Raw genomic sequence first — 12,010 nt, forward strand, 5'->3', positions numbered from 1 at the left:
CATAAGAGAAAAAACTCTAATTACCACTTCATAATCTGTTTTTTTGTCTTTACGCATCTGATTAATGGAGGTTAAATAACTTGGTGGAATGATTAGGTTTTTGAATTCTCCAAAATCACACTTTTCATTCTTTAAACTATTTTTCATGCACTCATCATGTACTGTTTTCTGGCACCAAATGCACCTGAGGGAAGGAAGAAACAAGCGTTAACTAATTTTAAACCATAATCTCAATGATAACCCACAAAACCACCATTTTTGTTAAAAAATAAAACAGTAATTTTATCACTCTTACTTACCATAACATTTGGCAAATAAGAGAGATCTATTTGCACAGTGAAATGGAGCAATAAGGTTTGAACATATTTGGCAGTTTAATCTAATAGCATTTTTTTTTTTTGAGAAAGGGTCTCACTCTGTCGCCCAGCCTGGAGTGCAGTGGTGTGATCTCGGCTCACTGCAACCTCCGTCTCCCAGGCTCAAGTGATTCTTCTGTCTCAGTCTCCCAAGTAGGTGGGATTACAGATGTGTGCCACTACTGCCCGGGTAATTTTTGTATCCTTAGTAGAGATGGGGTTTCACTATGTTGACCAGGCTGGTCTCGAACTCCAGACCTCAAATGATTCACCCACCTCGACGTCCCAAAGTGCTGGGATTGCTGGCGTGAGCCACTGTGCCTGGCCTAACAGCATTTCTTAAAATGCGGCTTGGGGGCCCCAAGATCCATTCAGGGCATCTGTGAGGTTAAAGTTTTAATAATAACACCAAAGAGTTATTTCACCCTCATCCTCTCAAAAGTGTACAGTGGAGTTTTCCAGAAGCTTTATGACATGTGCTATGACAACAGAAGCAAATATAATCTAGCTGAATTATAAGTGAAAGAACGTACAAAAATTTAAAACAATGTAACTCTCCTCACTAAATTTTCATAAAAATAATGTTACTATTATTTTAAAATATTTTTTAAATTTATCAGTTTTAATTTATGACATGGTAAATATCAATAGATATGATCCACATAAACAAAAGCTGATCTAAAATGATAGTTTTATATATATTTGTGCTTTGGCTGAAATGTAGGTTCATGAGACCTAAAGTCCTTGCTGTTTAAATGCCCCACTGACATGGACCCTTGAAGAGTTCCTCAGGGACCAACTTGAAAATCTCTTAACCTTGTAAATGTAAGTACAACAGTGCATTTCTTTTTGTCAGTCAATACGAAAATAATTCATATGCTTGCTTTTGAAATAGACATAAGAACATGTGCATTCAGATTTGCAACTATGTTTGGACCCAATTGGTAAAACAAGCAGAGAACAGAGCTGGTAAAGGTCCTGGGTTTGGGGTTTCTATTATTAATTTGTTAAGTATTTAATCCACTCACAGGTAAGGCAGATCTGACTGAAGAGATAAAGCAGGCCACCAGAAAAGAATGGTTATAATTAAATGAATAAAAAAAAAAAGAGGATAAACATTCTTTCACCCAGAGGTCCACTGTTGACCTTCTATTTTAAGCTATTTTTTCCTTTTGGATATTCAGATTTGTCAAGTACTTAGCGCTGTTTACTGGAGTCCTATTTACTGCTAAAAGGAAGAGTTCTCTGTATAATCTGTTACAGAGAAAACGAAAATAATTTGCATTATCACATTTGTTAATTTTAAACTCAACTTGAGAAACTATAGTAGACTGGTTATGTGGCTGAAGCATAATATCTCTATTTATTGGTCTACCATAACTTAAAAATAGTATGTCACCATCAAAAGCAATCAGAAAGGATAACCACTGAATTATTTCATAATGGTTGCCTCTGGGAAGAAAAGTAGGATTGAGGAATGGGAAAAATATTAACTTTTCGCCTACATTTTGTTTGTATGTATTGCTTGAGATCCTAAAACCAGAATATATACATGAACTACTTGTATAAATTTTAAAATTATTTTAAATAATATTAGTTTATAAAACTTAGAAATACAAAAGGCATAAAATAAAATCATCCAGAGTCACTCTTAACTTTCTGACTTATGTATTCTCAGTTTTATAGTGTATACGTTTGTTTTTCAGTTAGAAGTATGATGTATATATATCTGGATAATGTATTTCTACATTGTATCATGAAACTTTTTTGTATAGCATTTTTTTTAAAAAACATGGTTTGTAAAAAATGTATATTATTGTATCATGTGAATATAGTATAATTTATTTGACCCCGTCTCAAAAAACAAGAAAAATAAACAAAAATTAGCTTGGCGTGGTAACGTGTGCCTGTAGTCCCAGCTACTAGGGAGGCGGAGGTAGGAAGATCACTTGAACCTGGGAAAGGGAGGTTGCAGTGAGCTGAGACTGTGCTACTGCACTCCAGCCTGGGCATCAGAGTGAGATTCCATCTCAAAAAACAAAACAAAACAAAACAAAACAAAACAAAACAAAACAAAAAAAACCTGACCCCTTTTCTGTTCTTTAAAAAAAGATATTTAGTTTCTATTTGAAAATATAAATAACATGGGTAAATGAATGAGATTATTTCCTTGCAATCTTGGAAGTTACTGAATCAAAGGGCATGCATTTTCCTAAGGTTCTGGATGTTCGTCCAATATGCTTGTTACGACTGCATGAAAGTGCCCATCATATGTAACACTTACTAATACTGCTCATTAGTACTTAAATTTTCTTTGATAATTTGATAGAAAAAGGTATCCTATTGTTTTAATCTGGAAGTCTTTGATTACTAGGTAAAACTGAGTTTTTCAGTCCCCTTTTGTGAATTCATTCATGTTCTATATTCATTTTTCACTAGGTTTTAATAATTGCATGTACTTTTATTTATCTAGAATATCAACCTCTTTTCTGGCATATTTATTGCAAACATGCTTCAGTTTTCTTTAAAATTTTCTTTTTAATCAATACTTAAGTTTTTAAAATACATATATACACATATATATTTCCGTTTGTAGTTGGCTTAAATGGTGTTTCACTGAAAAACAATTTTTTTTTTTTGAGATGGAGTCTCACTCTGTTGCCCAGGCCTGGAGTGCAGTGGTGCGATCTCAGTTCACTGCAACCTCCACCTACCGGGTTCAAGTGATTCTCCTGCCTCAGCCTCCCGAGCAGCTGGGACTACAGGTGCGTGCCACCATGCTCAGCTAATTTTTGTATTTTTAGTAGAAATGGGGTTTCACCATATCGGTCAGGCTGGTGTCAAAAACTCCTGACCTCATCAGTCTGCCTCCCAGAGTGCTGGGATTATAGGCGTGAGCCACCGAGTCTGGCCAAAAAATTTTTTTCAAGAGACAGTGTCTCACTATGTTGCTCACACTGGCCTGAACTCCTGGGTTCAAGTGATCCTGCCTTAGTCTCCTGAGTAGCTAGGCTACAGGCACCTAGTTAAATGCTGTTATGCTTTGAAGTCCTTTACCATTTCCTAGATATTCACCGATAGTTATTTTTTATCCCCACACTTCAGTTTTCATAGTTACACCTTTAATTCAGTGCTTCTTAACCTTCTGGGGCTATAGATTCCATTCAGAATCTCATGAAAGTGTCAGGCTTTTCCAGAACTTTATGAACTACCATGTTAATAACTCCTGTATTGGCTGGACACAGTGGCTCATGCCTGTAATCCCAGGATTTGGGAGGCCGAGGCGGGTGGATCACTTAAGGTCAGAAGTTTTAGACCAGCCTGAGTAACGTGGTGAAACCCTGTCTCTACTGAAAATATTAAAAAAATTAGCCAGGCATGGTGGTGCACACCTGTAATCCCAGCTACTTGGGAGGCTGAGGTGGGTGAATCACTTGAGCCTGGGAGGTAGAGGTAGCCGTGAGCCAAGATCGTGTCACTGCACTCCAACCTGAGCAATAGAGTGAGACTGTCTCAAAAAAAAAAAAAAACAAAACCAAAAAATAAACCACTGCATTAATCTACCCATAATTAATCTGGTATATTATGAAGGGTTAACCTTCTCCCCTCCCCCAAAAAGCACTTGTCCTAACACGATTCATAAAACCATCTTTTCTATCCCCAATAATTTGTGACAGAACATTTATCATTTACTAAATTCTCACAAATTTCAGAAACAATAATAATTATTATATTTTTTTGAGATGGAGTTTCATTCTTGTTGCCCAGGCTGGAGTGCAATGCTGTGATCTCGGCTCACGGCAACCTCCGCCTCCTGGGTTCAAGAGATTCTCCTGCCTCAGCCTCCCGAGTAGCTGGGATTACAGGCATGTGCCACCACACTTGGCTAATTTTGTATTTTTAGTAGAGATGGGGTTTCTCCGTATTGGTCAGGCTGGTCTTGAACTCCGCCCGCCTCGGCCTCCCAAAGTGCTGGGATTATGGGCATGAGCCACTTCGTCCAGCCCAGAAAAGATTATTTTAACCAATATAATAGCTATTATAAGCCTTTGCTCCATAAAGGTACAGCTAAAATGCTTAATAGGGCCAGGCATGGTGGCTTATGCCTGTAATCCCAGCACTTTGGGAGGCCAACATGGGAGGATTGCTTGAGCCCAGGAATTTGAGACCAGCCTGGGCAACAGGGTGATATTCCCATCTTTACAAAAAAGAAAAAAAAAAATTGTCAGGCATGGTGTGGTACTTGGAAGGCTGAGGTGGGAGGATTGCTTGAACCTGGGAGGCTGAAGCTGCAGTGAGCCATAATCATGCCACTGTCTTCTAGCCTGGGCAATATACAACAAGACCCTGTCTCAAAAAACAAAATAAAATAAAACACTTACTACTCAGTATTACATTCTTCTTTAGAAATACCATATTCAAACCTGAAGCCTATTGTCTTTACATATGTTGTAATTAGTATTTAACAACCTAGATTTCAAACTCACTGGGAAGATAAGACATTACTAACATGTGTTGATATTTCAGCTTTAGCATCATGTCACTGGGTAACAGCTTATCTTTTTTCTTTTTCTTTTGAAAAATTTCAAACTTTCAGAGAAGTCAAGAGGATAGCAAAATGAATACCCTAAGCCCATCCTTCACGCTGATTCTTAATGAACATTTTCTCCCGCAATATTCTCTTTCCATATAAACTCATATTTTGCTGAATCATTTGAAAGTAAACTGCAGACAGTATGAGATCTCACCCTTCAATATTTCAGCAAATATATTCTAGAAGAATAGTTTACTTTTAAAATATTTTACTTAAAATATTTTTTACAGGTATGCCTACCACCTACATTCTACCATTAACATCTTTCTGTAATTGCTTTGTCACATTTCTATCCATCCATTAATCCATCTTATTTTTAGTACATTTCCAAGTAACCTGAAGACATCAGAATACTTCCTAAATACATCAGCAAATAGGCTTATCACTACCTACAATTCATGATTTGTTTTTTCCTTTTGATGTAAACTTTACATACAATGAAATGTATGTATATACTTCCTGAGTTTTGATAAATGAACATATGTAACTAAAACCCTTATCAAGATACAGAACATTACTCTAGAAAGTTCCTTCATATGAAAATACAGAATGGCTCATGAATTTATATGCCGCTCTTGTGCAAGAGTATGACTGCTTTATTGGAAAAAAAAAAAAAGGTTTAACAAGGCTTATTTTCTCTAAAAAATTACCTGTCCACAATACCTCTTTTCTTTAGTGTGCTGAAGGAGGCAGCTGAATTATACATAAAGTTGAGATGGTCATTTATGAGATTCACTAGAACAGGGTTCTGCAAACTGCAAATATGTCTGCCATCTGATTTTGTGAATGAAGTTTTACTGGAACACAGGTAAGCTCATTCATGTATGTATTGTCCATGGCTGGTTTTGGACTGCAACTATGGCAGAGTTAAGTAATTATGACAGACAAAACGGTTGGGAAAGCTGAAAATTATTTTGGCTCTTTACAGTAAGTTTGCCCACCTCTGCTCTAGAAGATGATTTGATATCTTTCACTGTTTCAGATAATTAATGAAATGAATACACCAATAGAATATAGAAACAAAATTTATGATCAAAGCTGAGACTAATTACATTGAAGCCAATGTAACTGCCTTCTGCGAGTTGGCAGCTTTGTTTTACTAATCACAGTAATTGTGTGTGGGGTGTGGGGTAGATGTAATGAATAAAAAGTCCTATAAGTTAAAAGCAATTTATTTTTCTCTTAATGAGAGAGAACGCTACAAGAAACAAAGGTTCATTTAATAAATATATTGAATATGTAAAAATATAACCTAATTCCCTATTTTAGTCAGAGGAGAGACAAGAAAAAGAAAAAGAAGAATAGGGAAATAAGATACCAGGTGCAGAAATACATTGTAGTGGTTGGAGGTAGAAACAGGAACACACAAAAAGAAAAAATCTACTACTACTAGTGTCTAGTACAAAAATAGATGCTCAATAAGTATAATGACTGAATGAGTATAAATTAAAGGGCCTTTCTCACTTATTCGGCAGGCTTTAAACTCAGTCATCATCTCTCATTAGTGTCCGTTGAAATGCTAACTTGTCTGCAGAGTTCACTCATTTCCCTAAGAATGAGATGCAGACAGGGAAGGAGCCCTCCTCAGGGCTAGATGAAATTCACCAAAGGACTGTCTGGTCTGTGTTTAAAGGTTCTAAGTAACTATTTATTTTGTTTCTCGTTCCAAAGTATCTCATTCCTACAGAAGGTCACAGGAGACTGTAATGCTATATAAAATTACTGGCCAACATAAATCAGTTCAGAACATTGTAGAATATGTACAACTTTAGGCCACTGTGGTCTCTTCTCCTGGGAATAATAAATATCTCCTAAATTACACAGAGACAATTTCTATTATGGGGTAAGGGGTACTCTGTAAAAATGCACTAATGAGGAAAAGAAAATTTATTATCACAAAGATTCAGTGTGCTCAATGGGAGGACACAAAATTAAGACACAGAGGTGCATGTTTTTAAAGATATGTAAATATAGCAGTGGTTCTCCATCTTTAGAAGGACCTGTAGGGCCTGTTAAAACCAAGACTGCTGATGTCCAGCCCAAGTTTCTGATTTAGTAGCTCTGGGGTTGGGCTAGGATTGCCAGGAAAAAAAAAAACAAAAAACAAACAAACAAAAAAAGACAATGCCTAGTTAAATTTGAATTTCAGAGAAACAACAAATGCTTTTTATGCTCCAAATACTGAAATATTTTATTTTTATTTGCTAAATCTAGCAACCCTAGAATTTGCATTTCTAACAGATTTTGACGAGATGCTGATGCTGCTGGTCTAGGGACCTTACTTTGAGAACCACTGAGATATAGGATATTATGTTATCACCAAAAGGAAAATTGGGGAGGAGGGAAGGTGAGTAGATCAGGCAAGAGTTCCTGGAGGAAAGGACAAGGACAGGGACGGGTCTTTAAGGGTGCCTAGAAGCTAGCCAGAAGAATATTAAGAGAGGAAAGCTTTGAGCAAAGGGGCAGAAATGTCAGAAAATGCCTGATATTTTAAGGAAATTACAAGAAGCTTGGTGTTGCTGGTGCATAAAGTTTAATGCAGGTGGTGTTAGATAAAACTGGAAGGACAGAGGCCAGAGAGTACTAGGACCTTATGTACCCTGTGAATAAGCACTTGGGGGTTTACACTGTAAAACAATCAGCTTACATGATGGGGAGCAATTTAAAGGGTTTTAGGCAGAGCAGGGACTTGATCAGATTTGCATTTTTAGAAAGCTCATTTGGGTGGAGGATCAGAAGCACTATGATTATGTGTTCACGAGTATTTGAAATACCGTTATTTATGGAAACTATTTTTAATACAATTCTGCACAGACACAGACTGCTGGAGGCTACGCCAGAGAAGGGAAGGAAATAGAACAATACTCAATTCACTATGAAATTTATTTAAGGTCCCTGCTAACTTGGCTCTCACTGATGCCAGAAGGATAGCATTTAATTTTTAAAAATACCAAATAAAAATGCATGGTTACAAAACTTTGTAGTTGGCTAGAATATATTATTTTGAAAATTTATTATTAAGCCTCTTTGATAATCTGTAAAATTATTTAAAATAAGACTTAAAAACAGGTACTGACATTATAAAAGCGTTCATGCTAATCAAATAATTTCTGCAAAAAAAAATTAAAAAAATTAAAAAGCAGCTTCCTATTTACTGCCTATTTCATTTCTTAAGCATGTTTATGGGCCTTTCTACTTGCCAGAAATAAAACCCATTACAATGATGATGTCCAGACTTAAGGCTCAAAGGAGGCTAGGTGCTAGTTCGGAGCTGGAAATCCTGGAGGCCAGTCCTATTTTACCAGAGTGGACCTAACGGGCTTTAATTTTCTCAACTGTGAACTGAGTTAGAAGAGATCATTTGCAAAGCAGCATTCTCTTTTACTAATTTCCAACATCAGCAAAGGACATCTTCACCTATTTTCATACAATATTTAAGGACAAAAATGTGTTGTCCAGTGTGTATATAAAATACATTAAAATATTCTTGGCTTAATCAAGGTCACTTATCTAAGATTCAACATGTCCTGAAAGACCAAACGTCAAAAGGAATATTCCTTTCAGTGTTCTTTTTGAGTATATTTCGCTATGATACCAACAACTATATTAGCAAAAGATATAAAAGTGCTGCCTTGGAATGACACTTGTTTTCACTGCACGTTCATAGAACAAAACCTGTGACCCACCAGTTTTGCGGCTGAAGGGAAAAGTTAATTTGTCCATATTTCATTTTTCCTTATTTAAAATAAGGAAATAATCAATAGGGACAAACGCTAAAATCTACAGTGGCCATGAAGCAAGCACCACTTAGAAACCTCTGTATTAACGTTAGGAGCCAAGTTTTATCACCCAAAAGGGCAGGCTGGCTGAGGAGTGGAGGCTGGACGCATCATCTCAACAAATGACTACTGCAAAGCTGCCACGCTTGCACAAACTCAGGGATGTTTATTTATTAGCTTGCTTCCTCAAAACGAGTTTAGGTCCTCAGCAGAGACTAAAGCAGGCCTCTACACCACTCTATGAAATCCTGACTCCCACGGCGCATTCTGGGACAGTGAGTGTCCACGAAGACCATACCTGTAATCGCAAAGCTTGGGTTGACAGCCACACTGCTGCTTGCAAACCATACAGTAACTGCACAGGGGCACGTTGCCCCTGATCCAGTGGTGGGGCATGGCGTCCAGGACCTTGGTGTCATTCTTGAGCATAATCTCCTTGCATTGGAAGCGCTTGTCGGCCTTCTTGAGGCAGCCCTCGTCCACCCGGAGCCCGCAGCAGTCGCAGAAAGCGCCCTGCAGAATGTGCTGCGCACACACGCAGCAGTAAGTGGGCTGGCTGAACAGGTCCGTGTCGCGCCACCCGTGCTTGCTCTTGCGGAAGATGTCTCTGCGGTGCAGCAGCCGGCGCGACCGCTGGAGGCTACACCAGAAGGTGATGAACACCGGCAGCAAGACCGAGCAGAGCGTCCACAAGATCAGGTGCCCGTCCGCAAACAGGCCCTCGGAGGGCGAGCCCGGCGCCGGCCGCCTCTCCGCTTCCATCTTCTCCAAGGACGATACCTAACGAGGAAAGAAACAGGAGGTGCACCCCGGGCTCGCCATCCCTTCCCCGCTCCCCTCCTGCCTTTCTGGGGCCAACCCGGGCGCCCTCGGTCCAGGTGGCTCCGCTCTCCCGAGGGCGGCACTGTGCCTCGTACCCCAGTCGCCTGGGACCTGCCGCGCCGAGAAGGCGACGTCCAGCCGTCACGCTCTAGTCCCCACTCCCCAACCCTCCCCACTTCGGGAGCGCGTCCAGGAGCCGAAGGTGGCTGCTGCTGTCGTCGCCGCCGCCGCCTCACCTCCCCGCCGGTCTGATCCACGAAAGGGCGCAACACACAGGGGCAAGCTGCCCTCCACCGAAAGGCCGGGCGTTCAGGCCACGCGACGCCGGTCGGCGCCCGTAACCGTCGGCCCAGGCCTCGCACTCCCCTCCGGGGCGCAGTCTCCTCCCGGGCCCCACCCGCCCCCACGCACGGCCCGGCGCCCTCGCCCCTCTCGGGAGGCTTCCGGAGACCTGCGCCGCGCTGGTCCTCGAGGCCTACCTCGCGCGAGCGGAGGCGCGGCTCCTGGCCAGGCCTTGGCAGCCCTCGCCCAAGAGGAGTGCAACGCTGGGCAGCCAGCGGCGATGAAGCCGGGGCGGGGGGGAAACGCTTGAGGCTCCAGCCGCACGCACGCCGACCGGGCGCCCGGGGCCGCGAGCTGGAGGCGGGGCCTGCGGCTGCGAGCCCCTGGTTGGGCGGAGCCAGGGCTGACGGGCGGGGCGGAGGTGTGAGGTGGGAGGGGAGACGGACCGGCCTGAGGGGGCGGGGCCGTGGGGGAGGCTGGAGATGGATGGAAGGGGCAGGGCACTGCGGCTGGGGGCGGGGCCTAGGGGAAGGGAGTGGAGTAACAGTGGGGCTTTTGAGATGATGGAGAGTTGAACGCCAAAAACTCGTAATCATAGAAAATTCTGGAGTGCCGCGGCGGGGGAGAGCCGCGCCTGGCGCGGACACCAGTGCCCCCGGCATGAGCCGAACCTCTAGCCTATACTGCCGCCGCCGCCGCGGAAGCTTACGCCGACTGGGAAGCGAGGCGGCCTGAGGCAGAATGAGGCCTAATGAGGCCTGCGCGGCACCGCCACCCGCCATGGCCGCGGCGGGCTGAGGGAGGTGCGGCGGCCGCAGTCGCGCAGACCCGAGCGCTCCTCCGTTGAGGACCGGCGGGCAGGCGCGGAGGCCTAGGGCGAGCGGGGTAGCCGCCCGCTCATCGCCGCTGACCCGGAGCCCGGCCGCGGTTTCCGCTCCCTCCGGTGGCGGGCGGGCCTTCCATCCACCACCCCGCCGCCCGCGCCCGCCAGCGCCCGAGGCCGGGGAGAAAGGGGAGCAGCGGGAGCCGGAGACCACCGGAGATGGGAGCACGCCGCGTGCTGCTGTAGTCTAGCCGCAGGTTCCGGAGGAATGCCCGCTCCCGGCTGGAGTCCTACCGGCCCCACACGGACCTGAGCCGCGACCACGCGGGCTGCAGCCTGCAACACATCAGGGACCCGGAGAACGCGGACGCGAAAGCGCCGCCGCTCAGCACTCCCGAAGAAACACGGAGTCCAGAGAGGCACAGGCACCGCCCCAGCGCCCACAGCTCCACTCAGCGGCTTCCTTCCTACCACACACGTAGGAATGGGAGCCGAGGACTTGATGCTTGAGGACTTCCTCTAGCATAAAAGATGGAAAGAAAACACACACCGAAGCAAGGGACCAAAGGAACAGAAGAGAAACAGAGATCATAGGAAAACTGCGAATAAATACCTGAAAATATCTTCCAAAGGATTAGAGAAGACATAACATTCATTAAGAATGCACATAGAGATGTGTATATATACGTATATGGGTGTATATATATGCATATGTGTGTGCGTATATGTGTATTAACTGTAGAAGATAAAGGTAGACACTAGTAAAAGTGGTAAGAGCAGATTTACAATGTACTATTGCAATAGGGAAGAAGGTACCTCGTGAACAGGACTGAACTTTGTGCAGAAGTGACTGGTTGTTTCAGAGGGGGAGAGAGGGAGTATGAAAGGGATGAGCAGGAACTCAGTAGTCAGGAAAGTGAAACTTGTGAAGGATGGGTCAATGTAAGTACGGTTAGGCGACAGTGCCTATTAGATGACTGTTATGGGAGTCAGGGTCCTATCCTCCCACGGGAACTGGGAGATAGGCCCTTTGCTTCCTGGTGATTGCATGTTAGAGGAATGGCTTTCAGGTTCTTGAGGACACTCCTGATGTGTAGGAGACATTACATCCCAGAGAGAGGAAGGATTCACAATTGTTTTTTGTTGTTGTTGTTAACTCTCTAAGAAAGGGACATCAGGGGCTACTTGTAAGGTGTTGCCAATAGCCAACAGTGAGTTCTTTTGGCAGCTTTCCAAGGCAGACTCTTTGGGGGGTCTGGGGTCATCCTATGGATGCAGCTTTGAGTAGTTAAAAATTGTGTGTTTAGGTCGGGTGCGGTGGCTCACGCCTGTAATCCCAACACTTTGGGAGGCC

General features: G+C 43.1%; 1 protein-coding gene across 1 annotated transcript in view; it reads right to left on the reverse strand.

Moving 5' to 3' along the window:
- DGKE (diacylglycerol kinase epsilon) overlaps positions 1 to 10,223 on the reverse strand; it is a 30,743-nt gene extending 20,520 nt beyond the window's left edge. Inside the window, exons 1-3 of the mRNA XM_017873114.1 lie at positions 10,031 to 10,223; positions 9,028 to 9,509; positions 25 to 184 (exon numbers count right to left, since the gene is read on the reverse strand). Coding sequence (XP_017728603.1) covers positions 25 to 184; positions 9,028 to 9,491 — 624 coding nt within the window. The 5' untranslated portion in view covers positions 9,492 to 9,509; positions 10,031 to 10,223. The remainder of the gene's footprint in view (positions 1 to 24; positions 185 to 9,027; positions 9,510 to 10,030) is intronic.
- Positions 10,224 to 12,010: the final 1,787 nt, after the last annotated feature.

Source organism: Rhinopithecus bieti, unplaced genomic scaffold, assembly GCF_001698545.2.
Source record: "Rhinopithecus bieti isolate Rb0 unplaced genomic scaffold, ASM169854v2 scaffold_7870, whole genome shotgun sequence".
Lineage (NCBI taxonomy): Eukaryota > Metazoa > Chordata > Mammalia > Primates > Cercopithecidae > Rhinopithecus > Rhinopithecus bieti.